General features: G+C 41.3%; 1 protein-coding gene across 1 annotated transcript in view; it reads left to right on the top strand.

Moving 5' to 3' along the window:
• The window catches only part of LOC135141730 (uncharacterized), a 43,648-nt gene that overhangs the window by 12,142 nt on the left and 9,676 nt on the right, over positions 1-21,830 (top strand). The window contains exons 4-42 of the mRNA XM_064073093.1: positions 1,713-2,275; positions 2,582-3,018; positions 3,295-3,649; positions 3,705-4,002; positions 4,058-4,341; positions 4,392-4,586; positions 4,645-4,773; positions 4,841-5,211; positions 5,264-5,850; positions 6,273-6,565; positions 6,617-7,018; positions 7,231-7,416; positions 7,573-7,742; positions 7,806-8,020; positions 8,076-8,238; positions 8,292-8,517; positions 8,574-8,793; positions 8,853-9,118; positions 9,175-9,372; positions 9,839-10,150; positions 10,201-10,353; positions 10,406-10,609; positions 11,029-11,184; positions 11,306-11,544; positions 11,601-11,916; positions 11,975-12,114; positions 14,443-14,679; positions 14,734-14,932; positions 14,987-15,189; positions 15,250-15,399; positions 15,547-15,721; positions 16,475-16,690; positions 18,248-18,493; positions 18,563-18,787; positions 18,837-19,172; positions 19,295-19,460; positions 19,553-19,734; positions 19,792-20,181; positions 21,091-21,788. Coding sequence (XP_063929163.1) covers positions 1,713-2,275; positions 2,582-3,018; positions 3,295-3,649; positions 3,705-4,002; positions 4,058-4,341; positions 4,392-4,586; positions 4,645-4,773; positions 4,841-5,211; positions 5,264-5,850; positions 6,273-6,565; positions 6,617-7,018; positions 7,231-7,416; positions 7,573-7,742; positions 7,806-8,020; positions 8,076-8,238; positions 8,292-8,517; positions 8,574-8,793; positions 8,853-9,118; positions 9,175-9,372; positions 9,839-10,150; positions 10,201-10,353; positions 10,406-10,609; positions 11,029-11,184; positions 11,306-11,544; positions 11,601-11,916; positions 11,975-12,114; positions 14,443-14,679; positions 14,734-14,932; positions 14,987-15,189; positions 15,250-15,399; positions 15,547-15,721; positions 16,475-16,690; positions 18,248-18,493; positions 18,563-18,787; positions 18,837-19,172; positions 19,295-19,460; positions 19,553-19,734; positions 19,792-20,181; positions 21,091-21,788 — 10,501 coding nt within the window. The remainder of the gene's footprint in view (positions 1-1,712; positions 2,276-2,581; positions 3,019-3,294; positions 3,650-3,704; positions 4,003-4,057; positions 4,342-4,391; positions 4,587-4,644; positions 4,774-4,840; positions 5,212-5,263; positions 5,851-6,272; positions 6,566-6,616; positions 7,019-7,230; positions 7,417-7,572; positions 7,743-7,805; positions 8,021-8,075; positions 8,239-8,291; positions 8,518-8,573; positions 8,794-8,852; positions 9,119-9,174; positions 9,373-9,838; positions 10,151-10,200; positions 10,354-10,405; positions 10,610-11,028; positions 11,185-11,305; positions 11,545-11,600; positions 11,917-11,974; positions 12,115-14,442; positions 14,680-14,733; positions 14,933-14,986; positions 15,190-15,249; positions 15,400-15,546; positions 15,722-16,474; positions 16,691-18,247; positions 18,494-18,562; positions 18,788-18,836; positions 19,173-19,294; positions 19,461-19,552; positions 19,735-19,791; positions 20,182-21,090; positions 21,789-21,830) is intronic.

A 21,830-nucleotide genomic window follows, 5' to 3' on the forward strand; every position in this document is an offset into this window, starting at 1 on the left:
TAAATTTTTATTCGAATTAACCCGTGAGAAATTATCAATTTTTAATAACGCTCGAGAATTCTTTTAAATATTCATCTCATCGATTGAAAAAAGCTTGAACCGTCTACTTTAACCCGCCAATTATAACTTCCCTAATAAAGCAAAACGCATGCCAGAGCAAAAGTTGTTAACTTTTTGTAACTAGATAGTAGAAATGGTGTCATTGTTACAAAGCGTAACTTAAAACAACTTCATTCAGAAAATAAGATAAATAATAAAAAAAAGAAAATATTCAGCGAAGTCTTTGTGCACTTGATGCTCCGCAGAACTTCCTCTACTGCAGCAATCTTGGATAATTATTATCACGAAGAAATACTATTTATTGTTTACAAGATACAAACTTAATTTCTTGGTAAACAGAAAAACATGCCTTTAAGACAACAAATGGTAACAATATCAACGATTAAAATGAATTTTAGATTCCTCGACGTTAGAGAGAGATAACTAATGTTTTAGTACCTTAACCTAACTTTTAAGTGTTTGTTGCGTTATAGATAGGCAACCAATAATTCAGGTCGAATAATAAAGGCTCCGAGTTGTATAAATATTTTAACATTGTCAATTTATTGAATAAACACTTTCGTTGGGAAAATTTTGAAAAACAAATGTCACGCTTAAATAAATCATAATGAATTAAATTAGCTCCCACTTTAAAAGTAAACTAAGAGCCCCAATTTTGGTTTGGGTATTAATAAAATCCTGTAAAGCTTGCGACTCGGGCATAACCGAATCGAGTATTATTCAAACTGTTCCTAACGTAAGTCCAACTCAATTTACGGTTGTCAAAGTGCACAAATCCATTTGTTAATTCAATTACTTCCTTGAGAGTATAAAGTGTATACCTGCAGATACTTCAAAGATACTCGATGTTATTTAATAACGACAGAAAAATGTAGTCGTAGCGGTATTCGTCTGAGATGTTATATCGAGTGTAAATTAAAAGCATATTTCTTGTTAAAAGTTTGTATGTCTTAATGAACGTGTATTTTTGTGAAGATGAAACGAAGTCTGCAGTTTTCCGACAGTAATTCCCATTCAAAATTGTTAAAAGGTTAATTGATTCGGGCAGAGCAAATAAGTTTGCTTTAAGGACTCATAATTTCCGAATGGGTGGACATAATTTGTTAAAGGCGGTTCCACCATCTGGGTGGGCTATGAAACAAAAATTTCGAAAAGATGTAATTACTTAAGCGACTTATCAAAATTTCGCTGATGGTATTAACGAAATTGTTGCGATTATTTTTGTAGTGTGTCGTCACACAGAAACCATTTTTTGTTTTCAACAGTGGCGTCTCGTGGGAGTGACGAGTTCGGATTAGTGCGTTCCATTGTAATAGAATCTTTTGTTCTACGAAAGTGGACACAAAGAGTTAGCCTGTTTAATGCCACCTGCGTATTTTAGAATTTTCGGTCTGTCGTTCATCAATTACAACAATTGTGTGCGGAGAATAGGTACTTCATTAGTTTGTAGCTTATTATATGGTTACATCAAGTCGAGAACAATTGAGCTTTCCGGTGCTTTGTTTATTGCAAGCGCGTCTTAACTACGTTAATTTGATAATTGCCTTAATAAAATTCCGTCAAATTTCTTGAATGGACGAAATAAATGTATCGTGGTTTTGAATACAAATATACCTATAATGTGGACCGTAAATGATGGCGAACTGTTTCAGGTACCGGAAAATTCAAATACGGTCCGGGCACTCAACAAAATTACAAGTATTCAGTAAACGTAAGGTCGTTCTTTAACGGCACGAGCAAGAATGAGTCAAGCTTGCATGTAGAAGGGACGGTGACTCTGAATTTCCTAACACCTTGCGACGGACTCTTGACCCTATCGGATCTTAAATTAAGTGAAAACCCTTCTGAGGACGGTCAGGAAACTTTACCGCACGCTAATAGTCAAGAATTTTCTGATATGATAAGCGAATTCTCTCTAAGATTTGCATTTAATGATGGGATTATCTCGGAGATATGTCCAAACGAAGAAGAAAAAAATTGGGTTTTAAATTTCAAGAGGGGCATCTTATCTCTGCTCCATAATACGATGAAGAGGTTCGATCTGGACCACTCCACCACTGAAGAGGACGTTAGAGGACAATGCCCGACGCTGTATTACGTTCAAGGAGCCAAGGAAACCAGTCTCATTTTGCATAAAACCAAAGATCTAAATGCCTGCGAGAATCGAGCCAAACTTAACTCCATGGTGCAATCCGTCCCCTACAACTTCCGACCGGTAAGTTCCGGATGATCCACCTTTAGATAAAAGATATTAACTCTCGACGCGCACCTTGCCCCTACTTTTCATTCGAATTAACTTTATTTAAATAAACTATCTTGAGAAAACGTTACCCTCGATTGGAGCAGCTGCCACTTTTGTTTTATTCGCTTCGAAAGCGTATCCGTGGTCTGCCTAAACAAAAATATATTTGATTCTTGTTCGAAGCGAGCTAGTCAAGTGTCGGTTTTTGAGATGGAATTTGCGGTATAATGCGTCCATTCCTGCTGCGTGATGACGAGAGTTATACGGTGATTGTTTCAGGAATTGCAGGAAGGGAAGAATTTGCTGAAGTCGTCGAGTAGATGCGAAATGTCGATCGATCACAACATCTACAACGAAATCACATGCGAGGAGACTCACGTTTTACAGCCATTTTCTAATCAGGACGCAGGTGCCACCACCATTGTAGTGCAGAGATTGATTCTACAGGGTGAAAATGTCGAAACACTGGGAGAACAATTGGAGATATCGAGAAGGACTTCCTTGCTTTTCGACCACGTCCCTTCCCCTAAACGTACACACGGAGAGCTAAGAGCATCCAGAGATTTGATCAAGAAAATGTGCAAGCAGAGTACAGATGACGTTCAAATAGAGTTCTCGGATTTATTCACTAAATTTATTCAAACCTTGCGGCTTCTTTCCTATCCTTCACTCTCGATTCTGTACAGACACGCCAGCACGACCTGCCCTACGGGAAAGTATGTTTGTTCTTCTCCTAATTATGAAGCTAAATCCGTTTCGTTTGCACAACTACCACAACAAGTCGCATTCGTTCCTCAGAGACCCGACAGAACTGAAAGGACAAAGACGTTTTCCCTTGCGACTTGGTTTAAGCCGCGTACACACCTGACTGCGAACGTTGCGCGAACACAAACACGTCATTTCGGTCAAGCGTGTGCGGGGCTTTAGTAAACGAAAACGTCAGTCATTTTGTCGAAGCAAAAAGTTACTCAAGGTTTTTTTGTTGTTCGTAGGAAACATATGCTGGATGCGTTGCCGTACGTCAACACTGCCGGCTCCGTCGGTCTCATGACAGACATAATGTCGAAAGGAGGAGTTCCGGAAAATATAGCTAAAGAGTGGATGATGTCGATAGCGTTCATTTCGAGGCCCGACGAAAACATGATGAGAGCCGTGGCTGAACTACTTCAAAAAAAACCGTTCGACGTAAACGTAGCCTTCAGCGTTACGGCGTTAACACACACGTATTGTTCGGCGCATTCGGACTGCATACAGAACGAATCGGTAGGGACGATTTTAAACCATATAGAAAATCTGATTGTGAGTGTTTACCGATGGAAACCATTCAATAGAGAGTCGCAGGACAAAGTATGTAAAAGTATGAAAAAGTTGTGGGACGGGGATAAATTTGGTTATTTTGTAGATTATAGTGGCGCTAAAGTCTTTAGGGAATATAGGAGTGGTGACAGATAGCATCAAACGTTATTTAGTCAGTATTATCGAGGATAGTCAAATTGATGCAGCAATTCGCGTGGCTGCCGTGGAAGCTTATCGTCGTTTACCGTGTACGGAATCCCGCGACTACTTTGAAAGTTTATTTAGGAATCAAGACGAAAACGTTGAAGTGCGTATCGCCTCGTATCTCCAAATAATGCGGTGTCCTAATTATTTGATGATACGCACGGTTAAGCATAGTTTGGAAAACGAAGACGTGAACCAAGGTGATGTGGAAGATTATTCGGCTAATTCTGTTTAAATAATGTATATTTCTTACAGTCGGTTCGTTTGTTTGGAGTCATTTAAATAATTTGATGAAATCCTCCATTCCCAGCAGAGTGGAAATACAGGGTCTACTTTCCGATCTAAATTTGGTTAAGAAATTCAGTAGTGATGTGAGGAAATTCTCGCATCATCGTGAAGGTTCCGTATTTTTCGAGGAGTATAATGTTGGAGCTAATTACGATGGTAATGTAATTTTCTCCCCGTCTTCTTATGTCCCCAAAACGGCGATGCTGAATTTGACGGTGGATCTTTTCGGGCAGTCGATAAATTTAATGGAGGTTTGTGCTATAATTGGGGTCGATCCGGGTGATTTTTCAATTTGCTCCAGGTGTACGGACGACTTGAGGGTTTCGAGCATTATTTGGAGTCAATGTTCGGACCTAAAGGACCATTAAACTCTGAGAAACTGAAAGAGAAGATCTCAAAAGTACGTTTCAGTAGAAGTGCGTCGGAAAATGAAGTCTTGAAATCCGAGATCGATAGATTACCGAACGTTATGGAAAACTCGTCGGGCGAACCGAAGGTATGTGCCTCGGTCGGCATCTGTGCCGTATACTCTTTAATGATTATTGTTACAACAGGTGTCTTTAGGCCTTAAAGTTTTCGGCAACGAGTTGAAGTACGCCACGTTCGACGGAGACGAGGAGATAAAGGCGGCCCTGCGAACCCTCAACCCTGTAGATCACTTAAAGCGAATTCTCTCTGGGAAAGTAAGTATTTAGCGGTTCGGTTCAAGCAACCCGGCCACGACAGCTCATTTAATTACTTTCATTACAGGAAATCAATTACAACAAAGCGGCAATGTTTCTGGATAGTAACTACGTTGTGCCTAGTGGGGCCGGATTGCCCATATCCCTGAACGCCCTAGGGACGGCCTCGATAAACCTGAAATTATTTGGTTCTTTGCATGCTCCCAATTTTATCGAAACCAAAGAGTTAGACCTCAAAGTCGATATTAGGCCGAGTATATCTCTCGATTTAACAGGTGTTATGTCGGTAGACGCCTTTTACGCCACTACCGGCATTAAACTGAAATCAAGCATGTACACTTCGAGCGCAATCGAGGGCGATATAAAAATACGGGGTTTTAAACTTGTCAACGTTAAATTCAGCATCCCACGTCAAACTTCCGAAATATTTGGAGCCAAGTAAGCGAAATCGTCCTACCTCCGAAAAACCCCACTAAATAAAATTTTGCAGATACGAACTTATAGTGATGAAACGTAATGTCGAACAATTGCAGAGTGGTCTTTCGAAGCATCGCGTTTCGAAATCGATCTGTTCATGGCCAGCTGTAGACAAGACTGTCGGTCTTAAGCTCTGCGGAGAATATCATTTTATAAACGTGACTAAAATAAATAAAGCACCCTACTTTGTTTTAGCGGGTCCTTCTGGATTTAGATTGTTTCTTGAAAAATCTGATCCGACCGCTAAAATTTATTTATTTGAATACAAATGGACCGACAAAAAAGATTTAAGCGTTGTTTCCCTGACCTTCGATACTCCGGGCTCTTCCGTGGGCCGACTTTTCTCCGCTAATTTCACAGTCGACAGGCAAAGCCAAAATCTTACTCTCTTCCTGCAATCTACGGCTGGAACCGTGCTGGCGAGAGGCAAATATAAAAACACAGACAGCGAAAAGTATCTCCAATTGGTCCTCACCATCAACGACAAAAAGCATTTTGACTTGGAACTCTCCCTGATTCGGCGAGACAGCAGGCACGGATTTATCTACCGCCCTAAAATATATTTGGGCATCAACGGCGAAAGGGTGCTCGAACTGCAAGGTCAGATATTAATTCTTTTTTTCTTCCATTTTTTTTTCTTTTAAACACCATAAAACTTAGAGCAGTCGCCGCTTTATTAAATCTTAGCTGCACAAACATTTATAACGTTGTTTAAACATCGTGCCTCATTTTGTCTGTAAATAATTCTCGAGTCGCGCTAATTCTAAGCAAATATCTGCTTGCTTCCACTTTTTGCGATTATGAACTTTTAATACCGTTCACGATTTACAACGTGGTCGTTATTTATGCAACAACAGGACCGATTCATCATTATCTCAGCCCGAAAAGTTGGAAGTTTCGTCGACAAAAAATGTCCGCCGCTTTGATTCGATTAAACTACTCGATAAATAAAATCGAATAAAGGGTGTGCATTTTGCGCGAGACACTCGATATGTTCAAGTTTTTAACTCGATTAATTTCAGGAACATTAAAGTTGGTTAGTAAGAGGGGAACGTCGCAATACGACGTAGACCTGAAATTTCAAACCAAGCGTTTGTCCTCGAAGCTGTTTGGTTATATATCAAAAACGGAAGCGTCGGTGGCTGCAAATTTGAAGTTAGATTACAAATTCGCTAAGACAAAAGAACAGCGAGTTATGTTTGCTTTCTCGTTGGCTGATCGATCCCCGAAAAACCTAGTCGATATTAGAGGGACTTGCAGCCTCTTTAGCACGTCTTATCCGAACTTTAATTTCGACGCAAACTTTAAACTTCAGGTATGTTCGTTCGTTATGCGTCTCGAACCGAATCGAGTGTTTCATTTTTAGAAAGGCGGCGGTCACGTCGAGTCGAAATTTGACTTGACTTCGTGCCCATTAGAGAAAAACCATCCGGAGGCCGAGTTACATAAATTGAAGTTGGAGTGGTTGTTTTCTTATAAATCATTACTTGACAGCACTCGAACTTTCAACACGATTTTGTCCGTTAGCAAACAATCAACCGGTTTAAACTTGAAAGGAGAGTTCACCGTCGAAGTAAAGAATCCGAACGTCGACGTTCTCATGGTCATTAAATATGGGAACGATAAGGAGGTTTCGGTGGCCGTGTTTTGGTCGCATCCCCGAACGCAGTTGGAGCATATGGAAGGGCGAATTAATATAACGGTTCCATCATTTACTCCGATGATCTTGGAGGGAAAGTTGCAGGAAAAAGTCGCTTCCCAGTATATTGTAAGTTTTCACATTAATTATTTTTGTGTCTCGAAAAGAAGACTTCAGTGCGAAAGTTTCTGATATAAGTAAAGTAGAACGTCCCAAGGGAGCAAGTAATAGATCGTTTGTTCGAGTTGGTTGCTAGTTAGGATATGATACGATTTAAAACGCCGCCTTTGCTAATGGACTGGCACATTACGCATTATCGTTTTTGATAATTTCGCTTTTAGGTGGATGTACGAGGAACGTGGTTCAGCGGCCACAACGCCTCGGCCAGTGGCATCTACCAAGTTAAAACTACGCCCAATTCGTCCAATCGTCAATTGAAACTGATCCTCCGATCTCCCGCTTTTAAAGATATAACCTTAAACCTGCAATTCAACCGCGACAACGACAAACTTGAGATCGATTTTAAGGTAAGAGAGTTACTTAAACGATCGACTGACTGTCACCTGCACATATTAATTACGCCTGACGTTTTCTCATTATTTAACTGTCTAAAAAGTCACGTTCTAACAAAGACAAAGCAAGTGTTTCTGTACTTAACGGAGATTATTTGGGACATGTTCCAGGCAGATCATGACACAAATAATTACTGTCTCTACCTCAAACATACCGTTGTCTCACCTCAAGAAACTACAACCCAGGTCGAACTGAAATACAAAGCCCAGCGCTACTCAATGCTGAGCTCTGTTTACTTTGGGGATCATCGGCGAGTTTCTCTTGAATTCCACATTGACCAGTAAGTTTGCATTAATTCACCCATAACACGCTTTATAATCAATACCACCTTTATACTCACCAGGCTCCGAGACATACATTTTGCAGTTTGGGAACATAATAAGGAAACGTACAAAGCTGCTGGGCTCGAATTGAAGTGGGACGCTAACCGCGACAACAACCAAAAACTTGTGGTTTCCGGTAACTTCACTAAGCTTGCGTCTTTCAATTATAAAGGAAATCTTCTTATATCTTATCCCGGGAGGACTATCCTTGCTAATTTTGATTTCCTCCTCGAAAGTGAGAAAACACTCTAATTCACCTTCCGTTTCTCTTCTATTTATTCTATTATTAGGTGGCCATTTCAACACCCTCGTTCGATTATCCTGGGCCGATCAACAGTCATTTGCAGTTAAACTTCAGGTTGATTACAATACGGACCGCCAAACATATATCGTGATTAATTCTCAGATCGTTACCCCTTTTGACGGATGGCAAAAAACCACGATTAATGGAGGGTAATAACTTTTAGCTTCACCACTACCCGCTACTAAAAACATCAACATTTTAGCTATCACCACAACCGCAACATGTATCGCATTAACGGCAGTATATATTGGAAACACGACGAGAACGTCACTTTAGATTTATTTGAGGATTATTCAATAAGTGACGCGGCGTTTGAATGCAAACTGAAAACTTCCCTAACAAGCACTCTTAAACACATACCGACTCTCAGCGCCTACGTCAGTCACAACCAAGATACCTCCAAACTGGACACCACCCTTAGACTAATGGTAACCCCGTTTTGACTTTTCGTCGTCACTCGCGTACACACTCGCTATATTTTCAGTATTCTCCAGAACACGTGATCGATATCCAAAGTAACTGGAAAGTAGAAAAGAACCACAACTACACGAATCTTCTAATGGGTGCGGTAACTGCAACCACCCCGTTCGACGCCTGTCGCAGGAGTCATCTCATCAGTAAAATGTATTACACAAAAACTAAGCATCTGAGAGGCGTCGCCACTCTCGACTTAGACCATAAAAAGTTCACGGCGAGTTTCGAAGGTGAACGTCGTTTGTTTTCCCGTTATCGTTATCGTTATAGTCGAACGTTTCCGTTATAGGTAATCTGCGCAAATTAACGAATAGCATGTTTGTGTGCAACGTGACGACGCCGATCGAAAAATACAAAACCATGGTGGGTCGTTTTGGTCTTTCCGAAGAACGACGTCACTTGGTGGCCCAAATCGCCTATCCCTCGGGTACATTAGGAGTGGAGATTCTTTTAGAAATGGAAGATATAACAAATTTCGACGTCAAATTGAGCCTGGGTACCCCGATCTCGTTCTTGCGCGAAATTTTCGTCGTGGGGAAACTGAAGCCGCACGAGGTGACTTGTGCAGTCGATGTTCGTTCGATGCAACTAATTTCAATTTGATCTTTTAGGCTGATTTCCGAGCACGTTGGAACTCGTTTATGTTAGGATTTACTGGTGTTTGGCGTTATGTAAATGTCATAGACTTCGAATACTCATACAAGATTTACACTCCCATCGAAGGTTTTGAAGAAAACGGTATCGTCTCTAAACTCATATTCAAAGAAGGCTTAGACTTTGAAGTTTCCATCAAGCTATCCCAGTATAAGGTTTGTATATGTGTTACGGAATACCAATCTTTCATCTATAGAGCGACAGGATTTATAATTCACCTAGATTGAGTAATGCTCGGATATCCGTGCTGTTTTGAGAAGCATCCATTCGCAAAGTTTGCCGGTGTCGCTTATCGATCGACCGCGTTTAAAGTGAAAGCTGCAATCTGAGTCCGAGATCTTGGCCTGCCAAAGCCGCTATTTTACTGCCGAATGCCGCCGTCGAAGTCACGTGTAATACATCTCATTACGGCTATCGCTACGATCTGGCACATCTTTACGCACCCTCTGTCTATTCAGACCACCTAATAAGCAAATACCGATTTATCACCCGCCTTTACTTCTGGCGTTCCGTCCCGGATCATAATCGGAGTCATTAAATTAATTGTTATTAGTAGAAAAGTGCGCGTTACGAATTAACGATAATGGCTATTCGTTCGCACCGACTGTTATGTATTTTCAGTTAGGAGTGGCTGTTCTCTGCATACCTAAACCGAAATTGCTGAAAGAGATGGGAATCAGGACGCACGATATTTATGGAAGAATGTTAGAAGGTCGTAGCTGGTCAGAACACAAAAATGAAGAAGATCAGGAAGAGGACGAGGAGGAGGAGGATAGTCTTAATTGGACTGGTAGCATCAAAATCGATGCCATTATTTATCCGACCATGGAAGGAACGCTGGATATTGATCAAGAAGGACCAGTGTACATTCTGGATGCCACATTATCCCTCCCAGCTGGTAACGCTACAGTCAACGACGTGTTTGAATTTATTGTAAATACTTGGCCACACCATTAGCCTGTAATTAATCCTTCACATTTTAGGACGTAATGACAATGAAAAATGATCTCAGAATAACAACACCGTACGATACTTTCAAATTCATTACGTCCTCTTACAATCTCCAGATAATTCCGGGACATAAATACGACTTGGGTCTAGGTCTGGATTATCAAAACCGCACTCGTTGGATTAGAGTAATGATTAAGGAATTTCCAATTGGACTCGTTTAAATTCGCCATTTTTCAGACCGGTGTCTTAGCATCGTACGCCATTAACGTGGGAGAAGCCGAAGAAGAAAGATATAATACAACTCTCCAAATATACACTCCTCTGGAAAACCTTCCTCAGCTGTTAGTCCGGGCCACTCACGAGACAGAGACTAACATATACCGGACCAATTTATCAGTGACTACAAATAGCAGCGATATATCAGTGACTACCAAAGCAGAGGTAAACATGTGAAGTCTCAACAAAAGACATGATTTTCAATTCGAATCTGGACACGTCAATTTAAACTTCTCTAACTGCACTGAGGTCTCTACGAAGTGTACTTTCTCGTGAGCTCGCTATACAAGTCTCGAAACGTGTGCAGCGTTGGCGCTGGCCATTCTCGAACAGAAACAATTCACTCGCTAGGTCTATTTCGCAACTTGATATGCCCAAGTTATTTAGATGTATGCGCACATATTTACATAGCTTATGTGGGTTCACCGCAACCGTGATCGCGATCATGATACCGGGATCGAATCTTACACCCTCGCGGTTAGTCATCATCGGAGCTCACTGAAACTACACTGGACAGCCCTTAAGAGCATCGGAGTAATTGCAACCTCCATTAAGTCCCTGTACCAAATCGAGCGCAATTTTAGGTGTTTAATGGCTTATTCAATGCAGCCGTTTCGCTCGAGGCCATAACTCCGACGTTCGAAATCCCGCCGACGGATATAGTTTTTACGAAGAAGACGGTACAAGACGACCACTCGATCGAAACGAGAATTAAAATCGAGAGAGTTCTCAAAAACGAGGTAGGTTAACGAGAGAAGCGCCCTTTCTCTGTTTGTCGCGAAATACGCGACAATCGTCCGCCCGAGTCACGGACGTGAGCTCGGGGGACGCGTCGCCGTTTCTAGACTCGGCCGGTTTTAGGTCTGTTTTAAAGCGAACTGGATGTACAAGTCCTTAAACCATTTCTACGCAATAACCGCTCTGGAAACGCCCTATCAAGGAATGGAAAATTCGCAAACCGGAATAAAGGTTCATGTAACCGAGAAAGAAATGGATAGTTGGTCATTGGTAAAAGTGCACCCGTTGGAGATCGAAGTGAATTCGACGTTCAGGACGAACGTTTTCCGAGCAACGTCGAATATTAATTTCAACGGGAAAAAGTAATTACTGCGATATTTGGTCGGTTCGTTGTTATTAAAGAATGTTGCATTTAAAGGTTTCCGATAACGTTGTCGGCTCACGTTTCGCAAAGTTCGCCGAAATCGAAGAGTATTTATGGAAATTTGTATTTGAAAAATAAGGAATTTAGAATTAACGGTCATGCGAATATGTTAGGAAAAGTCCCCGTAGACGCCCAAATCAAGTTGACTCCCCAAGATGGTAGCGATCCGCTGAATTTCGAATACAAATTGGAGGGCAAAGAGGATGGGAGTTATATATTGACTGGTAGTGCGCAACATTCAGACAAATTCACTAGATTTGAGGCGAATCTTATGACAAGGCATAAATTAAACTGGCAGCTAGATTTACAAGTACGAGTCGTCGTCTGTCGTTGAACAAAAATGACATTTTAACGTTTCTGTGTTTTAGGTAGACACATCCCATCAGGTGTATAACAAGTTCGCGGTGCAAGCGAATGCAACATCGACCCGAGCTGGTACTAGCATTTCAATAGCAGCTCGAACTCCCATTCCGAAGCTCGAGAATCCAAAGTTAGGGGCTTCTGTTGTGTAAGTTGCCTGCTTTATGCAATCGACTGTTTCGCCGCTTTGAAAGACATTATCAAATCCGCTTAATTTATTATAATTTTACCTCACGAGAATTTATTCCTGAGATAGCGTTTAATTGAAAAATCGATGCTACACAAATATGTTTTCTTATAATGTTGCAGCTTACGTCAGAATCGTGTAAAATATATGATGGCTTGCGGTAGTATCGCTCGTACCCTCGTGCGTGGTGATAAAATGGGGGGTGCTCTAAGCCGAAACATCCACTCGTAACATATAACCTCACAATTTGTCGCATACGGTAAAAAGATGATTGATTTAAACAATCCCCAACGCCCGGAGCCTGGAAACTACAGCACGCTCACTTTTCATCGCTTTCTACCGTACGCCACTCCGCGTCGAACGACAAAGCGCATAAAGATACGGCACATGTAAAATATTAACTGCAAACCTTTTCTCCTCTTTCCGGCTCCCGTCGTTTTTATGAACCCCTAATTAATTCTCTATAACGTCCCGAAAACTATTTTCTTTACCTTCATAAAACACATGAGCTAAATAAAATCTCCAACGCTTCTGGGAGAAAGAAAGCGTTCGTCCGCGATAAAGAACGGGGCATGAGTCGAGAGAACGGACCTCGACTTTCCATAACGTTCCCCAATTTCGAACGCATGCACTTGTCTATCCCTCCCCGAGGAGTGATTTAAGAATTAACCACATAGTACAAGACTCAAGTTGCGACTAACTGAAAACTGAAATCATGCCCCTGGAACTAAACACGCATGGGAATCGCAACCCGAGTCACAAACTGGGTCAAGATTTTAATTTAGCTCCGTTTTTAACAACGACGAAGCGAACCTTAATTCTAATAAGTGTAGGTGTTTATTTGTAGACAACCGCAAACAAACTTCACCGTAGCTTAATCTTGTCTTTAATCTACTTTTTTCCTCTTGTTCTTCCTGTCCTTTCAGAAATTGAAAATAATTATTATCAGCTGAATTTTTCACGCTTGCGCTAAAACTTTAATATATCAATTCAAATGTGGCACGGAACGCACGGTTTTGATAAAATTGATTCTGTATCTTCCATTTATTATTCCCTCTAAATATTCGCGACGATCCTACGAAAACTGTGGAACTTTCAACAAGGCCTCTAATGGCTGATGCTTGTTTATAGTCGGTATGACTCAGCGTTTTCAATGCAGACCCTCCCCCCCACCCTCGCGGGTATTGCCTTCTTTCCTCGTCATTTTCACTTGAATTTTCCCTTCACGCGGACTTATCAACCTTTTTTAACCCAATCATCGTGGAAAATTAGTCTCAAACCGGACCGCACAAATTTAATATATTATCTCATTTAATCCCCTCTCTCGCATGTGCAAACACAACGAGAAAAGTCTGCAAGCAAATGACAAATCCATTGTAGTAAACGTTCTAAACGCCAACTATTTACTTTACGCATTTTTCGAGGAGATTTGTAAACCCGGCCAACATTTGCATAACTATGCGTTGGCGATAGAATTAAATGCCTCCAATACTTCAGCCTTAACTCAGTGACATTGTTAAAATTGTGTTGGCGTACGTTACCTACCAGCAGGTGCAAAAAGAGACATTTATTACCGCTGATTTACTACAACGTATCGTAAAACCAGCGTCTCTCGCTATAACAAATCAGCAGCAACTGATGAACGGAAGCGAATTCGCTTGTCTCTTCAAATTTAAATTCTTAAGCTCTGCACTAGCAGCGCACCGGTATTCTAAAGCGAAATTACTGCATTAAAAAAAAATTCAATATGTTGACGATCCGACTACTGCCGCTGTCGTTGGCGATCGATCCGTTAAAATAACGAAAGCAAAATTATTACACATACATCTTCTTAAATTAAGCACAATTCCCTTGCATAATTGCATATCTCGGTTTTGCATTTTTATGGATTCCCCAACATATGTCATCCGAACCCAATTACGCAACGAATGTCCATCTCACTCCGATGGTCCGTCAAGCGAAAACGGTCAAAGGTACGGCAACACGACGCCGTTTATTCTACGGAGCATAGCGTCGTGACCACATGGGACAAAACCCGGGCCGATTCGTTAAATGTGGAAGTCACACACGTTGACATAACCGTAAGAGAGAGAAACGTAGAGGGCAATAACATTTGCGGTACATAATTTTAAAGCAGCACGACAAATTTTCAGATAGCGTTTATTTTTTACGCTTTAACGCTTTACTACGATTTAAATAATCACGGAACGTCGAGTCCTTTTGAAACGTCGAAAATCCCTTTCGAGGTTCGAATTATCGGTATTTTGATTATTGGTGTTGGTCTTTTAGGGCTTCCGGTCAGCAGCGTAACGGACGAGCGTATTTCGAAGTGGCGGAATCCAAGGGAGATATTCAGGTTGACTGGGTTTTGTTATTTTTGGAAAATATGTGTGTGAAAGCTGTGGGAAATTATCAAAATCGACAATATAAAAGTCAGTCTCGAGTGGAAGGGTTTTACATTAATCCGAATCAGTCGTTTGAATTTATTAAAGCAGGAGGGGATGTAAATGTGGACACGTTGTGGTCGTACGTATTGATTAATTTGTAACATTTTGGTTAAATTTCAAGAGTTGATTGTAGAGCTGGTTCTAATGTAACCTTATCTCTGCCGAATTACCAGAACATGAATTTGGAAGCTCATGTGAAGCCCCCTTCACCCATTAAAGAAGTTTATAGTTTGGCAGGCAAGTTGCGTTACGATAAGGATTTGAGAACCGTTGAATATTTAGGTAAATATAGTACAGCCAATTCAAAGAAGACGTACGGATCTTGGGGAAACGTAAGTTCAGATAGAGAAGATAATAAGTTTGATTGAGATAGCTTCGGTATTCAGGTCTCGTTAGCTGATAAGACACGCATGGGAGGAAATGTAGAATTGGAGTGGAATAACAAACGTATTAACAATTACCTGGACTTGTGGAGGTCTCAAAATACTTGGAACGTTGTATACAAACTCCGGACTCCCAAGTTTGACGATAAAGAGACTCTTGTTACAGAAATGAGCTATAGAAGCTCCGATGCATACCATAACATCACGTAAGGGCGAATCCGATGTACACTGGTAATTACAAACTGCTAAATCGATGATTTTCTCAGGTGCGAAGCGTTTTACCCCGAAAATCGCTCATTTGCATTCGCTCGAGTCGATTACAAGGGACTAGACAATATGAACGGAACGTTAAATGTGACGATTCCGTTCAGAAACGTTAGTTACGTTGGAGCCCGTTTTAACACAAAAACTAATGCGTAAGTAATTGTTGTTTGTGGTTAGAATGTTCAAGATGAGATGGAAGTCGTATTTCTCTACGAAGTTCGTTTCCTTCGCTGCCGCCCGTTGTTGCCTTGCACACTAACAACTAACGGTAAATTATAGCTATTTTGCCTTTGTTTCAGACGTTTGTATAATCGACATTTAGAAGTATCCTGGCCTAATGATAACGCAATTTTGGACTGTCAGTGTGTTAGGGAAACTCAGCGTTCGGTGTTGAAAAGTAATACAACAGGTGTACTGGTAATTGAAGTGCCGCTGACGACTAGGCACATAGCCAACATTCAATTTAACTACGAGGTGAGTCCTGACTACAGTTTCACTGAAGGGAGAGAAGACCTCCCTAACTTCCGCTAATACAATTATAGTCATCTGGTGCAAACCTTTTTTCTCATCCCATTTCTGCACTATCCCGACCGACTTGCAAGCGAAGAGGCCATTCATTCATTCATTTGTAGAAAAGGCGATCACAATGACTCGAAATCTAAAAGCGCGACAAAAAGTATTAGCAGCCCGTCCATCGATTGTGTTTGCCGCTCGAAAAACTTTTTTGTAATTATTGCGTCGAACAACTGCGAGTAAACTTATCAACCGAATTGGAGTATTAAAAAGAGAACAGTCGACGGACGCGGTCCGAATCGGACGTACGTTATCGAAATTCTGTTCGAGCAGAATCGACTAATCTTATTCTATCGAGCACGACGATGTCGTGATGCCACGGGAGAAAACCTGTAGTGATTGGTAGAGAGTTTGAGAAAGAGAGAGAGAAAGAGTAGGCGTGCCTGAGGTTGATAAATAACCCGTTACTCAGGAGAAAGTCAAAAAGTCGCGTTGCGATCGCGTTTTCGGCTTTGAAGCGGCGCGCGTCTGTTTTAGGTATAACGAAGAGGAAAAGTTAGTGTGATAAGTTCCGAGTCTGAACTGATTGTGGCGCGTTATAGCGATTTGGGTTGAGTTAGGCCGTGTGCGAGCAAGGGAGCTGTAATTTTCCAATTTAGAACTGTCTTTTTTTATCAAAGTTATTGTTCTGTTCTATTCTCAATGGTGTTTCAGGAAAGGCCTCGACTGAGCACGGGCCATGCTACGGTCGACTATAACGGAAACAAAGTCCTGGAAGGCAAGTATAATTGCCAGTCGGAGTCACGGGCGGGCTTCGATAAGGATAGGATCCACGTGGAGGTGCAGAACAAGTTGGTCCCCGTCGGGGCAGACTATGTTCACGGATACGAATACGGGGCGCCGAGGGACGGCTCCAACGCTCCGACTGTGGTGGGTGCATCAAATAAATCAGCGACTCCTATAAAATCCAGCGTAATCTATAGCCGCCCGGCGCTGTTTCCCTACCTACCATACAGTCCTTACCCCCGACCCCATTTTGTACTCCAAACCACAATGCGGCCTTCTTTATCTCTTTTGCTGACCGCCATTGGTTTCATTATTCCGCGTTCTGTGCGCGTATTTCAAACCCTCCGAAATATCTGGAGCTCGAATCGGAAGTGTTGATAAAACGCAAATCTTAACTACCGAGCGAAATTGTTCTTGTCGTAATCAACAGTTGTTGTTGAAGTGGTAGTCTTAATCGATTCGTAATTGAAACTGGCGACTTGATCTGGTTTCCGCGGTTGCAGTTATTTATGAACGTTTTTCGCGTTGCTGACGAGTTTGATAGTTTTATCTCCATCACTCAATATGGCTATATATCTATCTCAGTGCATACACGAACCGCTATTGATTTAAACTTTGGTATATATCCCGAGTGATGAATGTGAGCCGTGCTGGGCTATCCATTCGCCCGTTTGAAACATGAGCCAGCCGAGAAAAACAAACGGTCGCCGGACACAACTCATAAGCACGCTCTAGCTTGTGGCAGATTGCGATTTCTCCCTAATCCACCGGGATGTGAATTATCACCAATTTAAACTTTTAGAACCGACAAATGTTTTTCATAGTACTGTTACCCTCCACGAAATTAAGTCGATAGCTTTTTCCTCGTCATCGCCCCTTCTAGAAACGTCCACACCTATGAATGGCATCGCGATATCTAACAATACGATAAAGGCGATGAACTTCGCCACAAATTTTAGCACGACCCATTCAAACCGAACTGCTAACTTGTAACCACTAACACTTTATCGTTACAGACAACGTGTTCAGCGGAGACCCCTCAAACTATCCTATTCTACAACTAAATTCAATGACTACACGCGACTACCTTGTCATCAGACTAACTTTCGTCTGTGCGTTCATCCTCACGCGCTAAATTGCACGAACCAGAGATAGCCCTTAATTTAACCACCGAGACTGACCGCACCACCGGTCCGATGTTATTAAGCAAATTTTTGTTCGTTCAGGTGACGCGTCTTTCTATCGATATTTTATCAACATCGAAGTTCGCGTTGAATTCTTCATTTTATTGTCGTTTGGTGTATGTGTAAAATTTTGATGAAAAATGCCATACAAAAATGCCGGAATTTCACGTTTTCCGGTGTCAGAAACAATGGTTTCGATCGTTGCTACGACGATCGCGGAAGAGTCGATCATAGTATATGTACACTTGTACAGTTATAAACGACATCACTGTGTTTTTAAAATTGCGAAAAAGTGAAAAATTATTGCTGTCCCGGTAAGTGCTCACAAACAAATGTATATTTGGTGTAATTATGATTTCCTCGTTTTATGACTATTTTGACGGTGAAACGGCTAGTCGAGTTCGTTGTAGTTTACGCGCCGTTTTTGGCAAATGTCCATCTAGACGTGCTCGCAGCTATGTGCCTGACTGCGCCCATTCGAGCCCGTTTAAAAGTAATAAAAGGGTAATTTTTGCAGGATACAAAACATTTACATCTTTATCACTTAAAAAATCTGACAAAATTCAACATAACCGGCGAAATGAGCGTGCGAACGAGTTCAACTGGCCGACAGATAGCATTTTCAGCTACCCATTCAAACCGAACAGTTAAGTTGTGGACGGGCTATCACGTGTTAGAGCAACAATTCAAGCAGCACTCGCGTCTCGAATTGAGTCCTTCTACTTGGATTGAATACCATCTCGATCTGTTCAACAGAACTGTGGTAATAAATGTCATAAAGCACTCATTCATTCAAAACCTATCACAAGATCGAAATATCTCTTTCATATAGAGCGAAGCGTTCGAATCTCAGCAAGTACAGATAGACGTTGCCTATCCTCGCAGGAACTTCACGGCAAAGGGTGTCTATAACATAAGTGACTTGTCAATGTCTACCGATGTGTCTCTTACTTGGGACAAGGATAAGAAAACGTTGCAAGCGGGACTTGATTGGAAACGTGCTGCTTTGCATCGCGACGAAATTCTACTCGAAATCAAACACCCCTCGTTTCAAAAGGTAGGTATATTAAACCATCTGAGCGCTCCGACTTAACGGACCCTTTCAGGACGTCACCTTTTTTGGAGAGTACGAATCCGACGACAAAAAACTATTGGACACCCAATTAACTGTTGATTATTCGGTAAATCCTTCACAAAGGCTAGTAGTCGGAGCCAGGGTTGACGATAGCTCTCGACCGTCCACTATATACAACTATACTTACAAAGTCTGGGCGCTGCATGACGCTACTAACCTTAATTTAAATACACATGGAGGTTTTTACTGGAATCCCTACGGGTACAGCACTGGTCATTATACCGACTACAAGCGATCCTATCTGCCTTTACAAACAGCGGAAGCATTGGCTCGTGTAGATTTAACCCGAAACGAATTAGAACTAAAGGTTCGTAACAATATTTTCTGGTTGACATCACGTATTAGCTTAAGAGATTTTTTAAAAATAATACATGCACGCTTCAAGTTATTTGACAGCCGCGTCACGTTGAAGATATTTCATGATTTTAGAAAAAAGCGGGCCAGGAATTGTCGTATCTGTGGACAAGGTACGGGGGAGCGTTCCCTACTTACACGGCAAACATATCAGCAAGCCACGAGATGAACAATGCCTCAGGAGAGTTTTACCTCAATTTCGAAGAAAAGTTGGTTCAACTCGACTTTAACATGACTACAGGTATGAATAATTCGCAAAAATAGTAAAGTTTTGTAAAAGACACTCCCTCCGGCGTTCTGTCACTCCGAATAATTTTACTTTGTTCACTTCAGATGGTAGTCAGAGCCTTCATGTGTACGGTGTGATTCCCGACGCTAGAAGCGCCATGTTTGATATCTGGCGTGATTACGAGGACATTAGGGTCTCGGACGTTGCGTATTATCTACGTTTGAATCATTCCAGACTTATCATGTCGAGTTTGCTGTGGAGGCCGGACCTGAAACAGGATATACAGGTAATACGCACAGGTGTAATACAGCACGCGTAATTGTTTATTTTGTGATTATTGCAGAACGGTATACGATCTGCTGTTAAGCAATTATACAGCGACGTGTTGGAGGGAATTAATAATACCAAACAATACGTCAGAGCTGAAACTACTGACGCGCTCCGAGGCATATGGGACGACGCGAAACCTTCGATAGATCTGTTTTTGCAGGACTTGAAACATTTGAGAGTGATCGAACAGGATTTTGAAGAGTTTAAAACGTTCTTAAACCGCTCCTACTACGCCAACGAATTTTACATTCGAGACATAGTCAATATTTCTATGCTCATGTTCGACGAATTAGCGCTCAAATCTCACTTCGAATCTCTACCGGCGATAGTGTCGGAAGTCTGGCAAATCATGGGATCGTCGGGGTCCAAAATCAAGACGAGCATACTCTGGGTAATCGAAAAGGTAACAAACCAACTATATCAACACTACTCGTACTCACACTACTATATTAACATATGTCTAGTATTTCTAAAACGTCTAGCATTACCTCCAAGGAGAAGATTCTATTTCGCGTACCTTAATCTCGACAAGCCGGACTATTTGTGCGGCACAAATGAATTTAGTGTTTCTTCATTGTAGCGAACGCGGTCCTCCGCGTCCAAGATTTACGAGAGGACGCGAACACCGCGAGCATTTCGGTTATTAAACGTTATGAAGTCAGTTTCCTTTGAAATTGTTTTGCTCGGTATTAAACAACAAAAATCGCGTCCGTCCATTTGGCCGTTCCTATAAATAGCGACATAAAAACACTTTCGAATAAGCAAACGCGTTTAACATTTTCCCCAACTTTATTTCATTTCCTTTTCGTAACTGCAGAGTTCGTATAACTAAACAAGTAAATGCATTGTCGAAATGGTCTGTATTTATCAACTCCAACACCAGAGGAGTGTAAGTAATTTCATTTGGGCGAAACTTCAACAACCGCAAAAACTCTAGCAATAATAAAGTAATCGCGTGATCTGACGAGTGGATGATTTAAATGTGTTCGAGCAAAAAGATGGTAAAGACATAGTTTGAAAGCAAATCCTGAGGAATATCGAGTTCTTTTCTTAGCCGGCGCTACTAACCTTAATTTGATGTTTCGTACGATGAAAGCTGCTCTGTTGCAGTTTTCATAAGCATCACAAAATACTGTCGAGACGTTTCAACTTAATAACCGCATTAAAGTATTACCTGAGGAAGCCGACTCTAACGTAATCCCTTTAAATATTAACGAATATTTTATTTTAATTTATTTTAGCTGTTATGGCGTTAACGCCGTTGTCTGTTGATGAACACTGTCAATTTGATTGATCGTTATTTTGACTTCAGATTAAAACGTACTACAAAAATACGGTGGATTTCATTCACGGTTTAGTGGACGGTGACCCGATAGAGCACCTATCTGACGCTTTTAAAAATATTGTGGAACAATACGACGCTTTCATTAAAGATTTACACGTTGCTTTTATTCAATACATGGAACGATTATGGGCTCAAACATACGCTTTGATCGTCAGCAACTGGTATAAAACACTAGCAGCAGTCGAGCCGACCTTTATAAAACTCGTCCACTATTTGGAATCGATTGTGTGGAACACTGGTCGCGATTTTTTGGATTTCTTGTACATCCGGAAGAGCGAAATAATAGAATCTCCTTATTTCGCAAAATTCACGAACTTCACCCACGATATGGATAAATTCTATAAAGACATCACCGGAAATAACACAATAGCCAGTATCGTCAAGTACACGAAGATAGCTTGGAACTTTTTGAAAGAAAAGTATTTGAATACGGTGCCTTTTGGCAAGGAGTTGCAAGAGGTGGTTCTAGAAATCGTCGCCGAAATAAACGAACTGCGAAATTTGCCTTCGTTCCAATACTTAGAAATGAAATATGATGAGCTGTATGCTAATGCGAAATGGCTGTCCGATTATTTCGACATGGAAGTTAGATTGCAACGCTTCATGGCCCTCTTACGACAGAAACTGATGGATATGTCGCAGACGGCACTAGAAGCCGAAAACAGGCAAGTAAAAGGACAATTTTACTTTATAAAGCAAGTGCTTAC

This window comes from Zophobas morio, unplaced genomic scaffold (assembly GCF_036711695.1).
Source record: "Zophobas morio isolate AGI-343-1 ecotype UQ-CSIRO unplaced genomic scaffold, CSIRO_AGI_Zmor_V1 ptg000044l, whole genome shotgun sequence".
Taxonomy (NCBI): domain Eukaryota; kingdom Metazoa; phylum Arthropoda; class Insecta; order Coleoptera; family Tenebrionidae; genus Zophobas; species Zophobas morio.